At 38.5% G+C, this 23,011-nt stretch overlaps 1 protein-coding gene across 2 annotated transcripts; it reads left to right on the forward strand.

The window, feature by feature from the left end:
• Positions 1-9,047: 9,047 nt before the first annotated feature.
• Positions 9,048-20,723, forward strand: zgc:113516 (uncharacterized protein LOC541449 homolog). Of its 2 annotated transcripts, none has more exons than XM_062462058.1 (8): positions 9,048-9,312; positions 10,666-10,928; positions 12,088-12,222; positions 15,136-15,284; positions 15,788-15,871; positions 16,076-16,236; positions 18,056-18,129; positions 20,030-20,723. In XM_062462058.1, exons 1-8 carry the CDS (start codon positions 9,175-9,177, stop codon positions 20,100-20,102), a joined length of 1,077 nt encoding a protein of 358 aa, XP_062318042.1. In that variant the 5' UTR covers positions 9,048-9,174; the 3' UTR covers positions 20,103-20,723. The 2 variants fall into 2 exon arrangements, with proteins under 2 accessions (XP_062318042.1, XP_062318043.1); XM_062462059.1 differs by lacking the exon at positions 9,048-9,312 and adding an exon at positions 9,615-10,429.
• Positions 20,724-23,011: the final 2,288 nt, after the last annotated feature.

The following is a 23,011-nucleotide window of genomic DNA, read 5'->3' on the forward strand; positions in this document are numbered from 1 at the left end:
TTGAAAAAATGTTTTTAGCTTTCGGTTTCCTGACAGAGCCTTAAATTGGTGAAAGCCGTTTTGCCAGTCAGAGTGAAAAGGCTTATATGGTTAAATCGAATGAATTCCTAGCCAGTCATCTCTCTCTCTCCCCTCTCCCTCTCTATCATTCCATCTCTCGCTCTATCAATGTACATCTCCAAGGAATAATGTAGTTTTGTATTGAAGAACAAGGCTTTTGTCCCACACTCAGAATGATTGAGAGAGATGGAAAAAATACAGAAGAGAGTCCAAAGGTCCTCTATTGACTTTGAACTACCAGGTCAAAGAATTCTGAGGACCAAAGGGACCGTGGCTGGTTGTCCTCCAGCCTTCGACAGAAGGAGCCAGTACTGTATTGGTCGTGTGGGAGGCAACACACAGCACTATCCCTTTGTATTGTCATCTGCCTGATGAAAGTTTCTTCACACTCTTGTTTTCTGTAACCCTTCCTCTCCTTGGAGAGACAATTGAGCATCATATGTCTCCATTTCTGTTGCTTCTTTTCCCTTAAGGGCACAGAACAGGCTTGTTACTGTGGTCCAGTGCTAAGACGATCGTGAGTGTCTGTGTGTGTGTGCGTGTGAACGCGCTTGTGGTGTCCATGGCTCTGGGTTCAGAGAGCTTTGTGATTGTATTTGCTCCTGGCCGCTTTGTTAAGGCCCAATGAAATATGTAGAGCGTGAGACATAGAGGGACATGTTCTTTTGATGTTATTTTTTTAGGCCATGTCTGGGGCTGAGCATCACAGCTTTGGGTTGACCTAACATCCAACTCTTAGACTGCCTCACTCATATTATTTGTTGCCTATTCTTGTCCTTAAGTTTAGCTTACTTTCTCCTCCTTGTCAAAATATGAACAAATGCAGACTTCAAGTATGTGTGAAGACTTGGCGGAACCGAACGTTCAAAGATTCATATTCTTTTTGTTGTTCACTTTGAACATAAAACACATTTCCTCATGTCTGTCACAAAAAGTTTTTTACAGGGCCTAACCGCTTAGAAAACAATACTCTGAAATGTATTTCAATTTATTTACTAAACAATTTAAAGATGTTCTAATCGAAGAAGCACAATGAAGACATACATCACTTTAGTCAGCACGTTGATGTCATACAATGTGCTCTTGACAAAGGCAATCAGGAAATTGAACCTCAAACAGACTGCCTTCGGAAATGAATAATTACTTTTACAATTATCCAAATTTGTCTGTTACAATTTAAAATGGATTACAAAAACTGTTTTCAACATTTGTATCAACTCACAATACCTCATTATGACAAAAAAAGTTTCAGTAAATTAATTACATTTGAAATATATGAATATATTATTGAACTGTATAAACGTGTCTTATTGTTATTGAATATACAGTAGATTGTTTTCTATGGTAATCAAGCTTGCTGCATATTTTGATAATCAATGAGATGTCTATAGAACTTCAGTGCATTACATGCACATTACATGCAATTAAAAAAAATAATTCACACAGCTACTCAAATGAGCTTCCACAATTCACCTTGTATGCAAGAGCAAAATCCAAACCATTTGAGGTCTAAGCAACTCTCCATGATCCCCTAAAAAGGTTACAAAATGTGGACCACCAAGACTCTTTCTAGAGCTGGCCGCCTGAATAAACTACAGTATGTATAAATAACTAGGCAAGTAGGGCATTGGCCAGGGATATGACCAAGAGCCCAATTGCATCAAAGTTTTGTGTGCCCAGATTGAGGACCCTCCTCAGTGTCTGCATGACAGCCCAGCTGCAGCTTCTCCAATGGTACTTAAAGGACTTGGATAGAATTAGGAATACCATTTTTGTGGTCTAAACAGGCAAACTCATTTGTAAGAATGCCAGTTGTTAAGTTGAATAAAGAATACGTACTGCTCATCACATGGCTAATGCCATCCATTTGAATGTCCTTGATGAACCCAACCTGAACCTGAATTTGAACCGCACGTATAATATCGGTGGACAGGCTTGATGTATAGCAATTCATCCACACTCATCATACAGTCAGATGGAGTTTGAGAGGATCCTCAAAGTGTTAGGGTTAATCGTGATCTGCAAAGTACTGAATAACATTTCATAACTATTGTATAATTTAAAATTTCAGTCAAAAATCAATGTGTCATTATGGCATATTGTGACAAGACCGATAGAAAAGAATAGTATGTGGTCAATTTTCAATAACGTTTGTGACACAATACAGAAAACATGAAAGCGTCTGATTATTTTCCAAAGGAACTGCTACTTTGCTCATCTTACACACATGCACACAAACATGTACACATATACAGTATATAAACACACATACACATGTCCACACTTATATATTGTACTGGACCCTACATAATTACATATTTAACAGCATTTATTTCCAGTTTGACCTTTAGAGACCAACGAATGCACAATCCATTATACTTGACGGCCAATTAAAGGATTAACATTTTGTATCTAATAGCTCATGGGTTCTTCTGGTCCTCTCCCAGACCCAGAGGATTTTTAATTGCAACTGTACACCGAATCATCAACACCATATTAATATGAACATTTCTGTGGTCACGGTGTCTGGTCTTGGTGAAAACAGGGAAAAAAGACTTGTGAAACCAGACACAAAGGCCAAACTGCACTGCATCCTGAATTGTACAGTAATTGTTGCTTCTTACAGTAGCTCTGTTATAAAGACTCTTTGTTTGTCATGCCTTGAAATAATCACCTTTTATATGTAAACTACATAATATGTAAAATATATGTCTCTTCTTCCTGTATGCCATTTTTCTTCTGACAATATTTATTCTTGAAGGTGAAACAAAATGTGTTCAAGTGTATTCACTTAAGGATTCGCTGAGATCCCTTAAAGGCCACATGTGTTTGTGTGATTGTTGAGTGAAAGACAGCATGACATCTGTTTGTGTGGTTTGGTGACTCAGATCTGTACTGTATTGACTGCAAAAGTGATACATCCATGGATAAATCTTGAAATACAGTATGTGAACATTTTTATTGGCTATCCTTAGAGTTTAGATTACATTTTAAATTGCAGTACATGACGAAATGCAATCCAGACCACTGTTCAACACAATACAAAGTTGAACCTGAAACTATTCCATCTTAAACACTGAGGTGTTGCTCAGACAAATAAAATACAAAACCTTTAGTACAGATTATTTTGCTTGTTGAAACAAAAATAAACAGTATGCAACACACAATAAGTAAGTTTAAGTACCTAGGTTGGAGTTATATACATTTTGCCCAAAAATACACTGGCAGTTGGGTAAAACTTGAGAAAGCATGTGAACACAACTCAATCTGAAATACAGTAGGAACACAACCACTCCTTCAAAACACAAGCACACAAAAGCACACAAGGTTGCAAATAAAAGCTGCTAAGTTTTTTCAGTTCAAAAAACAAAACGGTAGATAACACATTCCTTGATGGAGAATGGACCTCCCCCCATCCATTTTGCCCTGCAGCTATAAGTACATTTGTCTGTTTGTCCCCCGAACCATACCCACCAACCCTCCAAGTCCCAACCTTGTCGAATGGGCTGCATACCCCACCCCCCCCCCACCCCCGTGAAAAACCACAACAGCATGCCTCCACCACTTAGCAATGTCCCCTTTGAACAAGCGTAGACCCCCTGAACACCAGAATCCCCACCACCCCTCTTTCTCCCTCCCTCCCTCCCTCTCTCCTTCTCTCTCCCTCTTTCTCTCTCTCTTTCTCTCTCTCTCTCTCTCTCTCTCTCTCTCTCTCTCTCTCTCTCTCTCTCTCTCTCTCTCTCTCCCTCTATCTGTGTCAATCTAATGTCCCTGACGGCTTGTGGGGTAGATTGTTTCACTAGCCGTCCTCTCTGCATCCGTGCTAAAGGAGACTGGAGATTTGTGTAGATTCCGCTGTATCTGAGCCCTAACTGCTGATGCTCACAAACTGCGTTGTACGACTAGACTAGACAGGTACTTCTAAACCCCACTACAACTGTATGTTATAGCTCTGTTCACTTGTCACACACTGTTTTGCTATTGAGAAATGCCTCTAACCAGGCTTTTTTTAAATGATTTCTCAGAGATTAAGCAAAGTAAAAGTCTTTGATACAATAACATTTGCCAGTTTAAGAACAACTGGACTAAGCATTGAGGTAGTTTGAATAGGTTTGAATTGTTGTAAACTTCAAAATCTTTACAGATATTATAGGCCTGTTTGTTATTTCCTACAAAAAAGTAAATATGTGTCTACCTACACAGCATATTGTATTCATATAATAATATATGCGTGTTAAAATGACTAACCATGTGCTCTGAAGGGACATCTAGGATAAAATATTAACCTGTGTGGTGTGCTTATGCATGCTCACACTGTCACCCTGTGTGCAAAATGAAATGGTTGTGTTTCGGAGGTGTTGACCTGGATTTGTCCTAACTACTGTCATAATCAGTAACTCACAAACAAGTAACATATACTCCAAAATATGTCATAGTGAATTAAAGACAAGGGGAAGAAACTTCCGTTGGGTAAATGTTCAATTGCATCTCTGTTGCAGTTTGTTTGTCCATAAAGGTTGTCAAGTTTATTTAAATATTCACCGTTTGTGGTGACCAATGTTCAATGTCCAACTGATGTTTAACGTGTAGCCTATATAAATAACTCTGTTACTAGACTATGGTACTACCTATGCATCTTGTAAATTAACTCACAACCAAACCCCAAAAGATCTGAAAAAGAAGTGTTAATCATTAGTCATATAATGTGACACACGCGTGCGTGTAAGGAGTTAATTGCGACACCAGAAAACACACACACATATTCAGGAGTGTCCACTGACTCAATTCTTTCCCTGCTTTCTCATAACCTGCTGTTTTTACTCCAAGGGCAGCCAGGAGCAGTGGTAAGCGATATCAACGGTGACCAGGAGCCAAGTCCAAGTGCTCACCCATTTCCTAGCCAGGGACATGGCCAGGAGTTTCTATTCTGAATGTTTTCTTACTGGTGTTATTTTGCAGAGGAAACCCATGTGAACTCAGGGAGAACATGCAAACTTCACACAGAAAGACCTGGGAGATAGTCCACCTCAGCGCCGAACAATGCATGCTGGAATCAAACTTAGGACCTCCTTGCTGCCAGGCAGCATTGCAAGGGACTTCAGGCCCATTTGCACCTGCTCTGATATATCTCTTAAGTATACTTTTTGCTCCTGTTCTTATCTAAACCTTGCTGTTTTTTCCCCCTCAAGTAGACACTTGTCTACTTAAGTCCATTTAGTGCAGTGCTGCGGCTGCTTTCTTCGAAACAAAGCATCAATACCAGTGAGACTGCCGCCTCTTGTCCCAGAGCTGCTCCGCACTGCTGCTCTCCCATGGAACATGGCAACTACATAATCGCTCCCTCGTAAGTCGCTCTTCTACACGGAGACGACAAGCAGTAAAGGCGTCAGGGAATAGACAGACTATTATTTCTATCTTTGAGTGCAGAAATTACAAAACAAAACTGAGTCTATTATGGGTGTGAACTGAGAAAGAAGCATGTTGATTGGTTGCTGCCTTTCCTGAAAGTGGGTTTTGTGTGTGTGTGTGTGTGTGGGGGGGGGGGGGGGGGGTGCACCCGTGAGTGTGTGTGTTGGTCAGACCATAACCAAATACAGATTAATTAATGAAAGTCATTTTTGGATTTGTTTCATGAAAACCATACACTGGTTTCATTGTAATGGTAGACAACTTAAGTGCACTTTTTGTGGCATCTTACCTAAAACACACAGTAGTCTCTTATTACATCCTAATACTACGAAGCACTACTTAAGTATTAAGCACTCAGGCTTGGACCAGTAGAGTAACCTTAACCAATATACATACGTTTATACCACAGGTGCATTTGCTGAATCTTTTATAAATATATGGTTTTGAAAAATTTGAGGGACAGACAGCAATGGAACCAGACTGGAGAATAATTTTCTCTAGATGAAAGTGAATACGTAATTATGACTCCATAATCACTTGCAGACTTTCTTTTCATTTGAAGATGAAAATATTTGGGAGCTCTTCCAAACCAAGGTCAGATGCCCTGCATATTTAATTCATTAGCATTACATGGCACACAGACTGTCAGCTATGCTCAGTGTAGTATGAATCTACAGTGTTGATTGAAATCAGCTCAGAAAAGGGAGGATACTGACTTCAAAAACATGTCTATCAATGTTCCACGCACAAATGGACGTATACTCCAGACGTCCACTTCCAGACCCAATGTTATTTTGCATTTCTTCATCTGCAACTCTGCAATGTGAACAACTGCATTTTAGAGCACTGTGGATTTCTGGTGTCCTCCCACTTCAAGCTATATAGCAGTAGCCAGACCTCAACTCTTCAATACTTTCCATGAAGATTAATAGATGGATGGTGGTTTTTCTGCCCACACAATGACGTTGGTTCGGTTGGCTGCCGGTTCTTTGTCAGATGATGGTTTATAAACACAGTCCTGACCAACCACTCTGCTTCCATTTCATACCCACTGCAAGCATTAGTGTGACATTTAGAGAAAATGCTGTGCCTATGAAAACAAATTCTGTACTCGACATTTAAAGGCTGAACCTGACACAGTTTTACAGGCATATGGAAGCAAAGCAATAAGACACATGCAAGAAGATGCTGTACTGTACAAGGACAAAAAGAGAAAGTTGTGGTGAGGTATTTTGCAAGCTTCTGTCTGCCAGTGAGTTATATCAGGTTTTGGAGAAGTTGATTTGGCTGCTTCAGTTTTACTTTCTGTGGATGACCTTAATGGTTAAGATTGAGTCCGTTTGGCAATGAAAAACAAAGCAACACACTCTAACAAAAGATGACAGAATATTCAAAAATAAAGAAGGCACTATGTGACCATATCTTTTCAAGGCCAATGGAGTTTTTGAATTAGCTCAAGACTTCAGATGCAACTCAATGACCACTTTAAAAAAGGTAATCTACAATTCATGAACAATGCAATGTAAATTGGAATGTGACATCCAGGGTGACATCAGAAACAACTAGCAACAAAGTAAAGCCCAGTGATAGAGAGATTGACAATAATGTAATTTAATGTCATCCTTATTGCTGAAACATCTTTCCTCTTTTCTCACCCATGTATTGTTGCAGTAGTAACTGCTATGAATGCAGTTTGTCACATGTGTCACCCTCTTCACATAATGAACTGACAGCCAGTGTCATGTCAGGATCTGGGAGTTAGTGTATTATATGGACTAACAAGCTGCATTACAAGAGACAGGAACACCAAGGTCCACCCTCGGTCATTACCATACCCCTGTTGAAACAAAAAATAACATTTGTCTGACAATAAAATTGGATATCACCTGTCTGAAAGCCGTCTCCCGTTTGTCTAGAACAAATGCTGGTGGCGACGGCAAACAGTTTGACACACTTCTCTGAATGCTAGTAAAGGCGAGCCATCCTTTGGCTGTGCGGTAATGGCCTCTCATTGTTGGGTGCAGAGGAAGCGTTGCTATTCATACCGGTGTGTGATTGAAAAGAAAATTGAATCCCTATTGATGTGATAAATGTGTCTATTACTGCATTTGCACACAAAATGTCCATGGAAATTATAGAGGGAAGGCAGGACTCTTGGAGGGAAAATGCATAGGGATGACATATTGGATTCAATTGGCGCAGAAATATAAATGTACTGTACTGGTGGCTGAAATGAGACCCAAGCCGTATGATTTCTCACTGGAACATCACAAATCAAAGGCCTTGACAACCTCAATTGAAAGACTATATAAAAAGGTTAACTGGCTGTGTAGTTTTCTCTAGCCTATAGAACAGTTTGATAATGGGCACTGTCTAAGATTTGCCATCAGTAATAAAAGGGAACTTTTCTCCTGAATAAGTTCTAAGACAGTATGAGAAAGATGGATTATGCCATGCTTAGGTTCTGACTGTATGCTGGTAAAGTAAGAACAATATTTGAATATGTCCATCACAGTTTTTTATATAATTTGTAATACATTTATAAAGATAATCTTTGTTCAATAGCCTCTTCACGGCTGTACCGTATTCCCTCCCTTCTTAAACTCTTGGGTGCTTTGTTGATCCTTTAATCAACTTTAATCAATGATTAATTTGTCCCCTGTCATCTTCAAGGTCTGTGAAGATTCATAAGGACTATGCAGCTAAACAGAAGCCTTTGTCTGAGAGAGGAAAAGGAGGAAAGTTACTGTGACAAGGAAAACACATTTTTGTTTGTGATTCTGCCTTCTGGCCAAACCATTTTAGTCGCACTTACAATTTACAATTAGTCATTTAGCAGACACTCTTATCCAGAGTGACTTACAGTAAGTACAGGGACATTCCCCCCGAGGCAAGTAGGGTGAAGGGCCTTGCCCAAGGACACAATGGCCGGGAATCGAACCGGCAACCTTCTGATTAATAGCCCGATTATCTAACCGCTCAGCCATATGACCCCCTGACTTACAGCATGTCAGTACCATATAGATATTAATACAAAATGTCTTTCACTCTGCAAAGAAATTTGATGACAGGTGTATTTCATTTGTTTCTAAAAGCTTGTTTAATATTGTGCCCAAATGTTCCCTGAACTTTTATCTTGTCTTAATTGTAATCATTCATAATACATTTTAAACAACTAATCATTTAAAAACCGTAAATAGGTTCAATGCACTCTTGTTGCTATTTGAACAACAACAGATATGACTAGGTTGACATAGTGGACTGAAATAGTGGACTCTTACTGCAACTGTTAATTCAAGGTATATTCAAATGCTGTTCACTTCCCATAAACTTTGTTAGGCTATTCAGAAAACACTTTTAGTTATAAAAGGCATTCAATTTCATGAATACCTTACAGATGAAGGTCTCAAATATCAATTAAAGTCTTTGGAATTGTTATCTACAGGTCACTTTTCAGTTTGAACACATGTACAGGTAATACATATGCTCCAATAGAACACCCAACACAGGTAGTTAATGTGTAAAGACTGGCTCAAACCAGAGGGGTCGAGATGCCCAAAGGAACATTGCTCCTTGATAAGTCAGCTGGTATGCTGAGTCACTGGACATATGGCTAGACGAGCAGGGGATATGCTGACAATATTAAGACGCAGGCTGGTCTGAATACCACTAAACATAGCCTTTGGGATTTTAGATTGAGGGACAATGAACAGTTACTTTAAGAGCACAGGTCAACTCCTCCACCTGGATGTGTGTGTGAGTGAACAGACACCACACAATGGAGTCCTGGAGTTGCTCCGGAGAATTCGGCCTCAATGGAAGCAAGAGGAGATCAAATTGAAGGCAAGTGAATAAGAGAATGTATGATAATGTATTGAGTGTACAAACTCAAATACATTAAGAGAGCTATGTGTGTTAGCTTTGGGCTAGTACATTCGTCAACATGCAGGTATGTGACAGTGCTGTTGGAAGTTCTCTCTTTCTTAATGGTCAAGCATTTGAAGATAATAATTTTGGTCAAACCTTTGACTCGACAGTTCCTTAAAATTAGCTACAGACATAATCTAGGTTGAATTTAGTTCTATAAATTATAGAACATACGTTGTGTGTTCAAACAACTGGATAATCTCAGAAAGGAAGATAATTGGTGTTTGTCTGGGTTGTGGTGGAACCCTGCTGTAACCTGATAGATCCATGGTACTTCTAGTTTAAGTACATAGACTTTGAAATGGTAAACCCCAGAGACACCTTTCTCCATTCTACCAAGAGTTTCCTCACTAAGCCATGGTTTCTGCTATATGCTTTACACAACATATTTAAATGGTAAGGTTATCACATTGTAAGAACACAGATAAAATGAAAATTGAATGCCATGTTATGGCAGACACATTAGTGTTAGGATTGCACAGACATCTATTAACCTCTATAGCCTTGTGTGTTGTGTCCAACCAATTCATTCATTGCTTTAATATAAAGTTGAAGGAACAAATTTAATATTGGACTGCTTTGTATATTCCCAGAACATGAATACAGTTTATTGTTTTAACAAGTTAAACACTTCCTTCAGCAATTCTCTGTTGACAATGGAAAAAACACCAAAACTGTACATTTAATAGCTTTTTGAAGTAAGTGAAGTGAAGAGAGTAAACGAAAAACAGACTTTGTAATTGAATCAATCATGATATCTTGTACGTTCATACAACACAATTCTGATGAAAAAGTCATTTGATCACATTGACTGACCAACCTCTATTTGTTCAAGAGGCTTTCAATCTAGTGGTATGAATACTTCATCAAATGTCAAGGCAACCATGTTTGTTCTCTCTAGCTCTTGATGAAACATTGTGTTCTGTGTAGTCCTACTGGTCAGAGCGGGGGCCTTGGGGACAGGTGTTCTGAATGAGAAAGCGCTGAGCAGACAATGAATGGAGACCAATGCACAAAAAGACAAAATGACCTTGTAAGCAAACAGAAGCTACTGGAGTCTACGAATATACTAGAATATGGGAAGGGTTCATCCAGCTGACCCTGAACCACAAAGAGGTCCATACTCCCATACTGTATATCTGCACATATATATAAAAGTGATGGCAAGCAATGCAATGGAACACTATTACTGAAATTGTTCATAATTTTTGCAATTACTTTTTTACTAGTTCACTCTTGGTTAATGCCTCTGTTTTGTTCCCATTTCAGGTGTTCACAGAAGGTATCACCAACCAACTGTTGGGCTGCTTTGTGGACTCGCTCCAGGATGCTGGGGCAGTGCTGGTGCGCGTGTACGGCAGAAGGACTGAGCTCTATGTGGACCGGAACAGAGAGGTGGACATGTTTAAGTTACTCCACGCCCACAACTGTGGTCCTCAAATCTACTGCAGTTTCCAGAATGGCATCTGCTATGAGTTTGTGATAGGGACTGTGCTGGACGACACTCTGCTTAGGACGCCTGCCATCTACAGGTCCAAAAACTGTTTTTTTGTGCACAGTCTGTACACATAGAGGCACAAGCCTATACACACATAAAAAAACACATATACAAGCACAATCTCAAAGTAAAGTAAGAGTTTCAACAATGACAAAACACGTACCTTCGGCAAGCTTTACAATGAGGTTGCAATAATTAATATGTAACTGCATAGTAAACCTATGGGAACAACATTGTAGTTACATCGGAACTGCCATGTAGTTACACTTTATTAAGGTTTAGGGGTCTAAGTTATTACACAAGGAAAACTGGGGAGATTTGACTATCCAGGAGTAAGTGGATGTTAACATTGATCTTGTTTGGGCAACAACTTTCAACTGCCCACCCGCTTACCCCTTAAACCCCTTCTTATACATAGAACACAAAACTATTTAATTACATACTGTAGTTATTCTTATGTAACTACAATTTTTCTATGGCTAGTACACAGAACATGGTAATGAATGTCATCTTATTGCTGTATCTAGGCCGAGGGATTATTGTGTGTCTGGTTGGCTGATCAAGAGACACATAGAACGATGAAGATCATCACTATTTAGGGTCATTTTATGTGTGTTTTAAGGTGGACTTTATTACTTAGTGGTCAAAGAAGAAGGGGTCATGTTGTATTTCAAAGTTTGTATGAAACTGCACAGTACGCTTAGTGTCATTCTCATGATAATGCTCTAAAAAGTTCTGGTCAAATTGTTTGATAGAACACAGACTGCACATGGCAAACCGTGGGATCATTCTCCTCATCAATCACATCAAAGACCAAAAAAAACTGCAATGTCTAAGGAAGTTCCAAGTCGCTGAGAAAACCACTTCTATGGATTTGAAATTCTAAATCAAATAGCATCCTCGGGGGTCAGATGGCTGAGTGGTTAGGGAGTTGGGATATTAATCAGAAGGTTGTTGGTTCGATTCCTGGCCGTGCCAAATGACGTTGTGTCCTTGGGCAAGCCACTTCACCCTACTTGCCTCGGGGAGAATGTCCCTGTACTTACTGTAAGTCGCTCTGGATAAGAGCGTCTGCTAAATGACTAAATGTAAATCCAATTTGGAAGCAATGGGAAAAGAAGTGATAAGCTGTATAGTTGTTTATTCCCTGATGTGTTTTCCTCTGGCAATATTTTGGCTTTTCTCTCCCTCAGATTAATTGCATCAGAAATGGGGAAAATTCACTCTATCAAACCAGATTGGGAGTCTCCAGTTGAACCTGTCTTGTGGAAGAGGATGTCCCAGTTTCTACAACTGGTTCAGAACACCAAAAGCGATGGAAGAGAGGGGTAAGCAAAAAAAATGATGACCTCCATTATGTAATGAACACAGCTTTTTTGCCTTACAGATATCACAGAACATAATATACAGTAGGTAGTTCAATGCCGGCATCGTATTTCGCAAATGTGTGTACAAAGTTTTTATACCAAAGTGTCCTCCATTTTCATTGAAAATTGCAATTACAGTAATACTGCAAGTGTTTAGTTCTATGGACTATCTTTGAAAGTTTGCAGGCCTCACTATCTCTTGTCATGCAAAGATGTTGAAATAGAGAGCTGTCATTGGACCGTCCGAGAGGTGGAGATTTTGGTCATGACATTGTGTTATCTGAAGCAGGGTCATAGAGTGAAAGGTGATATGGGAAGTCCAGCCATTTCTAAGAAGCAGACCCTAGATAATCTTCATGCAACCCTCTCTTATCACTCCACTGTTCAGGCTTGTTTACATTGTCTGTGAGGGGTCAGAAGTCCATGCAACCTATGTTGACAAGTACTGGGTCTGCTTTAACTCCCCAGATTCAAGGCAAATCAAACAAACACAAAGTGTGTTCTTCATGTCTCAGAAAGAGGGCCAAGCAATTAGCTGTGGTCTAGGTCATCCATTTCATGCAAGAGAACTCAGGGGAGAGAGAGGACTTCCTGATAAGAGAGAGTTTACTTCCTCCTTTCTTATACCAGAGACAAAAGCAATAGCTGAGACAGAGTCAGGATGTCTGTGTCACTTTTGTAACATTACAATGACAGACCACAGACAACCTTGTAAGCCCATAGCTGTCTGTATTGGAAGCAAAGTTTCTTTTTCTAAAGCGTGGACCTTTATTTCATTCATACTACAATAGTAGTATTACCATATTCATACCTTTCATACAATCTAAGAATTGACTCAGGCTCCATTTTTTCTGTGAATTAAAACGAAAAAATGTACATAACTTTCCAAAACCATGGAAAACCTGTTTGGCACTCCTATCTGAGATTTTACCTTCAAGTTGCACCACATTTCGAAGCCCAATAGATGGGGCTAAATTGTGATACATTTCAGAGGCTGAATAACTTAATGCTTACTGTTCACTGTGTGGTAGTGAAATGTACTTGATAAAAAATTATCAAATCGGCACAGGGTGCCAAATCAAGAAAATCCACCGGAGAAAGAATGCTTTCATACAACTGTAGACAAATAATGTATAAAATGTGATACATTTACATACATCTTACTTGTATGTCATTGTATCAGCATGCATGTATCACAAACAGAAAAAAAGAGAGACAGAGAGAACCTTAGCACATTTAAAAGCATCAGAGAGACTTTTATACTCGAGCTGTGCTATACTCGAGCTGTGCACTCGAAGTTCGAGTCGAGTCTTCAGAAGAAATGGAGGGCAGGAAGAGGCTGCACCTGCAGAAGAGGTCTTCAGCGCTACAATCCCATGCTGGGCTGAGAGAGAGGGAGAACATCAGGCAGCTGTGGAACTGCACTAGTCACCTCCGCGGCTCCAAAGACCCCCTGCTATGTCTTCCATTGACACCAAGCACAAATCACACAATATAACGCAGAAATCAGTGGTGCTCTGCTGGCGCTGAAAACCTTATGTAAATAAGGCACATTGATAACGAGCCACCAGAGGAGGAAATTCCACTAATTACCTATCTGGAACGGAGACTTGACTGGGAGACATGAGAGGCACAGGAGGCAAACGTACTTGACTGTCGTCTCGAAATAGAGAGATTAGGAGAAAAGGGAGAGCAAAAAGTTCTGATGGCAGTGCTGAATTATAGGGATGTCAATGGCAATTTCAGAGTCTTGCAGAGTTCTCTATTTTTTGCTCTATAAGTATTTCTTTGGTGTTGTATTTATGCAAGATAAAGATCCAATAATTTAATTGTGCCTTTAAGATGTTGGTTGACAAAAGGAGGATTAGTTGTCTTGTCCATAGAAAACAGTCAATGCATATTTAAAATCATAGATATATTCGCAAATAATGTATTCATGAATACTGATGACTTTGAAACATAAATATATTACAAATTGCATGGGAAGCAAACACTTGTTCCTGACATGTACTATAATGATTGATTACTGTGAAGAAATTAGATTTTTATATAAAATGCACAATAGTTTTGATTGAATATGGAATTGAATAAAGGGTTACCTTTGTGAGAAAAAACAAAAACAAAATCTGTATAAAACCTAGAAGAAAAAAGGAAAAAGAGTATATAAAAATAGTTGACAGGAAATGTACTAGAGAATGAGCTGTTTAAGGGAGACGATAGTCCGCTATAAACAAGAGGCACTACCCCACTCTCTTTATTGTACATTCCTAACAGGCCCTACTAAATTATGTTGACAACTGTGTATAATACAGTCACAACAGTTTGTTCCCTTTAAGTAAATAGGTATTACTGTTTAAATTACTTTCTTGTTTTCTCACTGTTGAAAGGAAGTCTAGATATGAATTGAGAAGGCATGATCTTAACAACATCATAGGATGAAGAGTTGTTTTTAATAGGGTTGTCAGACTGAGGAAAGGCACGCATTTAACATCCCCATGAGCACGTGTGTTGCAAATGAAGGGCTGATTTGAGATAACAAACAACTAAAATGACATGTTACAGTTTTATAGCATACACTTTTATCCAAAGTGACATACAGAGAGGGATTTGAACTTGTGACCTCTTGATCTACTATCCAATGTCCTACAACAGAGCTTTACCCGTGAAATTTGCAACATGGTGCTAACAAAGTATGTGTTTGACACGTGAATTTCTATCTCTGTGTCATTTTGTCTGTCAATGGTTTTACCTACAGAAGGGCACATTTCCTTCAAGCTATTTCTGATGTAATTTTAGAAATATTGTTCTGAATTGTGAACACATGAAAGATCTGGTAGCTACCATGTGCAACACTTACAGTTTTTCTTTTTTCAGTTTCACAATCTTGCAAGATGTCCCCAGCATTGAACAGCTTTCAAGTGAAATTGAGTCACTGAAAACACACCTGTCCAACATAATCTCTCCGATTGTACTGTGCCACAATGATCTGTTGACTAAAAACATTATCTATGATCACAAAATGGGTGGGTAAAAATTGAAAATATTTTCAAGCAGAATGTCAACAGAATGTATGATTTCTCATCTAAATTAACAAAGTTTGTCAAATTATTGTGGGGCAAAGCCAGAAATGAGATTAATCAGAATTGTTAGTGAGTTAGAAAAATTCATAATTCAATCTTTGTATTTTTCATTCAGTATTAACCAATCAACTTTAGTTTGGTTCAAATCATTAAGGTATGTTTTAGACTTTGTTAAGAGCCTCCATTTCCACAATATGTGAACTAGATAGGTGAAACGTCTGTTAAAAGTCATCTTGGTAAATGTATTTGCTTTTCAGTTTGTTTTACTGTCAGTCTTTATCAAATTATTTTGCTCTCATAATGTGTTCTGGTTTAGACACTGAGGATAAATTAAGAATATATTTTTTATTGATTTAGGTATTTAGTCATGTTGGGAGTTAAAATGGCATTTATAATAACATATGTTCCACTTATTCTCTCACTCTATTTTCTTTCTCCTCTTTCAGACATTGTGAGATTCATTGACTATGAGTATGCAGATTATAACTATCAGGCTTTCGACATAGGAAATCACTTCAATGAATTTGCTGGTAAATTTGCATTCTCCATCTTCATCCATGTGCTGATTATTGCTCAAAGTTCCTCACACTGTCAAAATGAATTTTGTTGCTAAATGATGGGTTTCAAAGAGTCTGTTGTATTGTTGAACAGAACTCCCATGAGCATTAAACATTGGTACAAAGTGACATTGATGCATGAACATGGATGTTTATGTTTTTTTCTGGTAATTCAAGGTGTAAAAAATGTTGACTGCAGCCTATACCCCAGCTGGGATCTGCAGAGAAACTGGTTGACTTCTTACCTGGAGAGTTACAAACCCAACACACGACAGAATGTTCCAGTGACAGAGACAGAAGTTACTGAGCTCTATATTCAAGTCTGCAAGTTCTCATTGGTAAGTGTTAGCAATATGAAATACCACAGATATACCACTCAAAGGAGTAATGACACTATATCCGTTTTCTTTGTATTGCGTTACATGAAACAATGTGTGGATTTGTTTAAAGTAGGGAAAATAGGCACAGACGTTTAAAATAGTCTGTGCTGAGTATGTTCAATTTTTTTCCAGAAGCCAAGTTGTAACACTTAACACATCACACTGGCAATGTGCCTCTCGTTGTCCCAAGAAATCGACACCAATACCAACCATTTTATGACTGACCTACATGTCTTTGCTTTATATAAGACTCCATCAGGGTTCATAAGAAACCACTGAATTATAAAAAATTCTTCCAAACGATTTTTCTAACCACAACAATTTTCAAGTGGTGCTGGACTAGACAAACGGTGCTTTTCATAACTCACTATAACATAGCAAGTTTGGCTGGTGTGTGTCTCTCCAAAGAGCCAAAAGATTATGAGAAAGAACAGTACTTATCAAAGAAGTGCCACTCAGCTAAAATAAAAATGGAGAAAAGAAAAAGAACAAGTATGGGCTGGAATGGAATAAGGGTAACAATAATATCTAGTTTATTGGAATCAGACCTCAATGACAAACTGAGGACTCTGAATTTAGTAAGTGGGAGATCTTACTTGTAGATACTAAACAGTTAAGGTGAGTTTTCAGTCCAAGTCTGGCTTTGAATTGGAAGATATCTCATAGTCACTAGAGAAATGATTGGTGGAGCTGTATTTCTCAATATTTACCTAATTATTTGACCACATTTTTTCATAATTTACATAACCCAGCACAAGAAAAAAGATGGATGCACTGTTGAACTTCAAAGTTTATTGTGACACTCTTCAGGAAACTTTAAATAATGTGTCTCCACTACCGCATCACTGAGCAGTGGCTAACTGCCAATATTTGCCAAAGTGAAACTGATTTTAAACCCAGGCTGTGTGAGCCAAGGCACACTGGGGTCCTCTAAAGCTCCCCCGGGGACTGTTGCTAGAACTGAAGACCAATGACTGCATGATCGGTGATGTCATCCATATCTCCCAGCATGCCCGGTGGCTGGTTTTCTGAATGACTCCCTGTCATTTGAGTCTCTGTTTAGCGTTAGGCTAATGGCATTCTAATGGAAGGGGAGTTATTAATCATAGTAGAACTGCACTCAATCTCCTTCTACAAGCAGAAAAAGAGAGAAATAAATTACAGCTCAAAACGTGCCAGGAATTCTTTTTTGGGGAAACCACACACTGTTCCAGTGTTTCATTCCACCATTTATTTGATTATCAAATAAAAATGTGATTATATCACTGGGCCATAGAACAGAGGTCTGTCTGGAACTCATTAGGTTGTTATTAGGGTTACTACTAGAAAGATTTACAATTAGGGCAGATAACAACAAAAAGTTTACGACAGCATGGAAGGACCTAAGGGAACAATACCGTTAGAAGGGAACGATTCAATGAGGCCTGTCTTTTCTAAACCATACTGTTTGTGATCAACATGCAATATTACAAACTTTGAACGAAAGGAACATTGGGAAAATAGACTACAGGAATTATTGTTAAAAATATACTGCTGGCAGATTGTTTGATTTCTTGCTCTGAACATTTTGAGATTTCCATTGAAATGTTGTAGTTTAAGTCATTCAAAGAAATGCTAATGAAAGTACCATCTGTGTGAATATACTATATTATTTGAAGTAAAATCATCTGAGTCACATAAGGACTGGCTAAAGGCTGCAATATCTTTCATGAACATCTTCTGATTTTGAAAAACATATTTATTTTCTCCACGTTCTTCTCTTTCTCTTTTATTAAAGGCTTCCAACTTCATTTGGGGTCTCTGGGCAATCTTGCAGGCCAGGTACTCTTCAATTGACTTTGATTTCCAAGGGTAAGTGACCTGTGTATTAAGTTAGTCTCAAAATCTTGAGGCTAAGTTTAACATTCTTCAAAGGAGTAAAAATGTTTAACGCCATACTGGTTAATACATGATCAAATAGGTTATCATGCTATGCCATTGCATTTGTTATAGCAAATACTACATCCAATGTCCAGTTTACACAATTAAGAAATTCTGAATATAGCACCACCTTAAAGCTAGGGTTAAGGTTCCCAATGCCTCCTGAAAGTTTTACTTTATCCTTTTCTCCCCTCCCCCAATGAGCCCCCTTCCAGCCCTTCCAGCCCCAGTTGTGATAGTGATACTAATCACTATTGACACACGGTACCCTCCCCTCTGTGTGGCTTTTCTACCAACTCTGTGAATCAGCAACAGGGCCTCACCATATGTCTATCTGAACCTTCAGGAAATAGGATCCAGCGGGCGAGGTAGAAACAGAGGTTGTATTGTTCAAGTCTCATTGGTCCTCCCTCCGTACCTCTCATCCCCTGACTTCGCCACATGTGCCTGTTAGCTGTCTGCCCCACTAAGCCCCAGGCTGAAGTTGTCCCAAAGTGCACAGCTAGGGTCAAGTTACCTTCCTTTAAAAAACAGGGGTTGACCAGAAATAAGTAGGTGGAGAGCAACAATGACTTAAGCGTGCCATAGCAAAGCGTTTCATAGTGTTGTCCCCATAGAGTTATTTTTTTAAACTTGAGCTGTGACGAGGGTCAACATTCTTGTGAAATATCTTTGTCCTACAACTTATTGTAACATGCTGTGTACATATCTGGCTTTATGGCTATATGGCTTGGACCCACCTACAATAATCAGTCCTATATTTACAGAGAAGCATCAGGGAAAGGAAGAGTAGTCAACATGAAGGCATGTGAGGGTGTACTGCATCTCCCCAGGCCTGTTTCCTTCCAACTTCATCACTTAGAGCCAAATCTTTTCTGACTTCTATAAACAAGTGGCAGACGACGCCTAGGCTTCATTCATAACGAAAGCCATATGCACTTGTGACAAAAGGGACCCAAGAAGGGACAACCGCACCCCTACCCTTCATTCTTTCTTCCTCTCTCCTCGCCGTTGTAATATTTGCTTCATTTATTCGGTTTTACTCGTTTAACGTCTGCAAATCAGTGGTTACATCTGTGGACGCGTGGGCAAATCAGTGGTTTCAATGTAGTTCCAAAGCCAATGTGACTAAGACATTGTTATAAGAAAATTTATAGTGGGGCCCTGTTTGGAATTGGGGGAGGGGGGGGGGGGCAGGGGGCTGGTATACAAAAGCCCATTGTAAAATTGCTTACAGTAGCTGCTTTTTTACTTTTCATGCTTCCCTCTTTTTTTGACAACATTGTAACATCTGAATTTCATTGCAAATAATGATCGTTGAAGGTTTAAGCACGGCAGTTCCTTGTGTCTGTTATAAAAACACAGAGGTTGTGAAAAAGTTCTTGCACTGCTTTCAGTTCATGTGTATTTTTTGAATGTTAAACTGATAAACTGTTATATCTTATAACAACGTCAATTTGGAAGAGCTAATATTGGATGGCAGAAATGCACATCTTCCTCTTTAGTAGCTTCCATAAAGGTTGGGTACAACAATACCACCTTTAACAATAAACACAGTCAGTGGGGAAAAACATTGTAAATATAATTTGTTGTTAAACTCTTTTTATGTATGCACTTTCTTTACTTTATAAAGTCTTTATAAACCTGCATTATTAACCTGAAAAGGCATTACTTGTCATACTGTGCATTTAAGCCAATGTTTTGACTCAAAAGACAAGATTTTTTGCATGACATAACTGCAGGAAATATGTCTGCTACATCCGACTGATAAGCTAATAGTCTTCCAATAAGCACTGCATGTGGTATATTTATTATCTTCTTTTTGACATAGGTATGCCAAGGCCCGATTCAACTTCTACTTTGAGAAGAAGGAGGAGTACTTTCGATTGACATTCAAGAACTGAGTGCTGCTATCATAAAATGAAAACACATTCAATATAATGGATCAAAGTAACTTCTTTATTTAACAACATATGTTATATTCTCAGTGATTATCTGATTGCAATAATACAAGTCTTCAAATATTTGTTAATGGTAAGTCCATTGAGTCCAATATTTGTTTTGTGATAAACTCATAGTTTGTATAGGATGTGTTAGCAGATCAAAGAACAAAAATCTATGTTATCGTCTTAACCTGCAGAGACAAGGTAGTTTGTGTAATCTTATGTATAGTGATGCAGAAAAAAACCCTGTAATGTCCACTTTAAATTATTTTTAAGTATTTAATTCATGCTTGATTGTGCATAATGATAGAAGTTTGTCTCATTTTATTTAATTGTGACTTTTGTTGCAAAAATAAATCAATAAAATGACTTTATATAATATATGCAATAAATGTATGTAAACATGTTAAAAAATATATGAACAACTATACCAAATAGGCATGTTAGGTCCTATAAAATACAATATCTGAAATTGTATAACCAGATTTATGCTCTCTATGGTTAAAATAGAATCTGAACTGAATGTAATCTGAAAAAAAAGAATTGAGAATAAAATCTTGTCATAAAATTTGAGTGGCTTTACAGTTTTTCTCAATTGCTAAGACACATTTCTTGAATGTGTACTGTGTTTTCTCCAAACTCTAAACACACATCTTCATACTTACACTGTTTTGGCCAAACCCTTGGCTTTTGACCCAAAATCAAACACAGTAGTCAAAACCATATTATCTGTCGTATAAACCTAACTTTGCATTCAAAATACACACAAAGCCCTCAAATAAATTCAACCTTCTGAATACCTTTTAGACACTGCTGGGAGGAATTGAAAACACTATTATAAAAAGGTTTTCAAGAACCATTGACTATAACGTGTCCCTGAATTTTAGATATGTTCCACCTCATGAGTTTGACATGATGTCATAAAACTCACAATTACTGCAATTGTCCTTCTTACAGGCTGTTTATTTTCTATTTACATTATACAGCAATTGTATTTTGAGCTATTGTTACTGTAGTGGTCACAGTATACAAATAGTAGTACTGTTAGTCAACAACACAAATGTATTGCTGTAAATTGTAATTTGGGGAACAAAGGCTAAGAAAACAAGGAAATAAACAAGTAATTTTTACCTGGGTAACAGAGCTTGAGTACAGTATTGTTCATTGTGGGTCAGCATCCTATCTCTGACCAGGGTCAGGCCAGAGATTTTCCTCAACATCACAGGCAATGTTTTCTTTAGCCATACAGCAGGGAAAATGCCCCTGAATGCCTGAGCCATCCATGACAAGACTCAAGAGCAATTTCCCCACAAACTTCTTCCATGGCTTGGAGAAGGTTGTTCTGTCATAGGGATTTCTGTCATAGTGTGGCATGGATCTCATTTGAGATTGTTGTTGTTCTTCCTCTTCCTCTGCCTCTTCCTCTCCCTTGTCCACCTCCTCTCATTTGGACAATTATTCCTTTCTTCTGATATTTGCATCCATGATTTCAAAGTACAGATGAGCTTACCTTTGTATTCATTCCAAACCCCTGATTGCTTGTTGAGTATATTTGCTTGTTAGTGCTTACACATGGATAATTGGTTGTTAAGGGTGTTTGAATTGCGCTGTTTTGGGTTTACTTATCAAATGGCAGTGTTTTCTGATTGACATAATGGTGATAATTGTGTCTTAAAGTAAGAGGTGTGTTTAGACTTTTGCAAAGAAGTGTGAATGAACCTGAGAAATGTGTCAAAAAGGGTAAATTGTGTTTAAAGACTGGGGTACATGGTCTTTCTGCTGGGATTTGGCAAAATGGTTTTGTGGGGATGGCTTACACATACCATTTTTGTGTGTTAGCAATCGAGAAAAACTGTAAATAAAAGGTTTAAAAAGGTCCGAATCTCATTGATGCGTTGAAAAGAGGGAGACCTTTAAGTGATGTGTGCTTTCTTCAAATTCACTCAATAAGGCACCATTTTTCGAGGGCTGGAAAGCTAAATCAAACGTGAGCATAAGGCTCAGTGTAACACTTACTACAGACAATACATACATAAGTCTGTCGTAAAATATTTGAAAATATTGTTTTTATACTCAGAACACAAATACACGGTAACAAATCTATTTTATTTTTCCCACAAAAACAATGTACACAGTGTACATCCCAACCAACACAAAGTTGCACATACAGTGGTCTACATACACAACAACAGAAGAATTGACTGTATACAGCTACAATATTATTATTTTTCTTTGTATTTGCCGTAATGGTATGGCGTCATTTTCTAGGACCATGTTCATGATTTCAGTTTCCTGTTCAGGAGACAGAAGACGTTCCCGACCACCTTGTGTTGGTAATCTTTCAGTTCTGCCAAACAAATAGTAAAATACTGTAAATACTGTGGAATACACTGTGGAATACAAAGTAGGGATACATTTCCCAAATACTTGAAACATACTTTATTTTTACAGTCCTACAGAACAGTCCACAGGCAATACTATACTACTGTACTCATTGAGTACTGTATTGATATGCAGTACTCCAGACCTACTGCAATTTTCTAGTGAGAGTAGATTTCTTACCTATTCTCATTTCGTAAAGTCCGGATGATGGATGCTACAGTGTACCTGCTCAAATTTGGCTGTACTCTTTGCCCAGCCTCCCTCATTCTTAGACCATGTTTGACCACATGGTCAACCAAAGTGGCTCGGATCTCATCAGAGATTACGGTCCTTGGCATTCCTCGTCCTCCCCGTCCTCCTCCTCTTACTCTCACTCCTCTGGCTCTGGCTCTGCCTCTGTTTCGAATGTTGGCATCCATTGCTCCAAAACAGAAGAGGTCACCTGTTGTCCTTTAATGCTAAAGCTCTGATTTCTAATTGTAAAACTG

Source organism: Osmerus eperlanus, chromosome 5 (assembly GCF_963692335.1).
Source record: "Osmerus eperlanus chromosome 5, fOsmEpe2.1, whole genome shotgun sequence".
NCBI classification, from domain to species: Eukaryota; Metazoa; Chordata; class Actinopteri; order Osmeriformes; family Osmeridae; genus Osmerus; species Osmerus eperlanus.

Coding starts and splice junctions, on each gene's coding strand:
- zgc:113516 (XM_062462058.1), top strand. CDS start 9,175: ATGAACAGTTACTTTAAGAGCACAGGTCAACTCCTCCACCTGGATGTG. Junction 9,313..10,665: donor AAGAGGAGATCAAATTGAAG/GCAAGTGAATAA, acceptor TTCCCATTTCAG/GTGTTCACAGAAGGTATCAC. Junction 18,130..20,029: donor ATTGACTTTGATTTCCAAGG/GTAAGTGACCTG, acceptor TTTTTGACATAG/GTATGCCAAGGCCCGATTCA.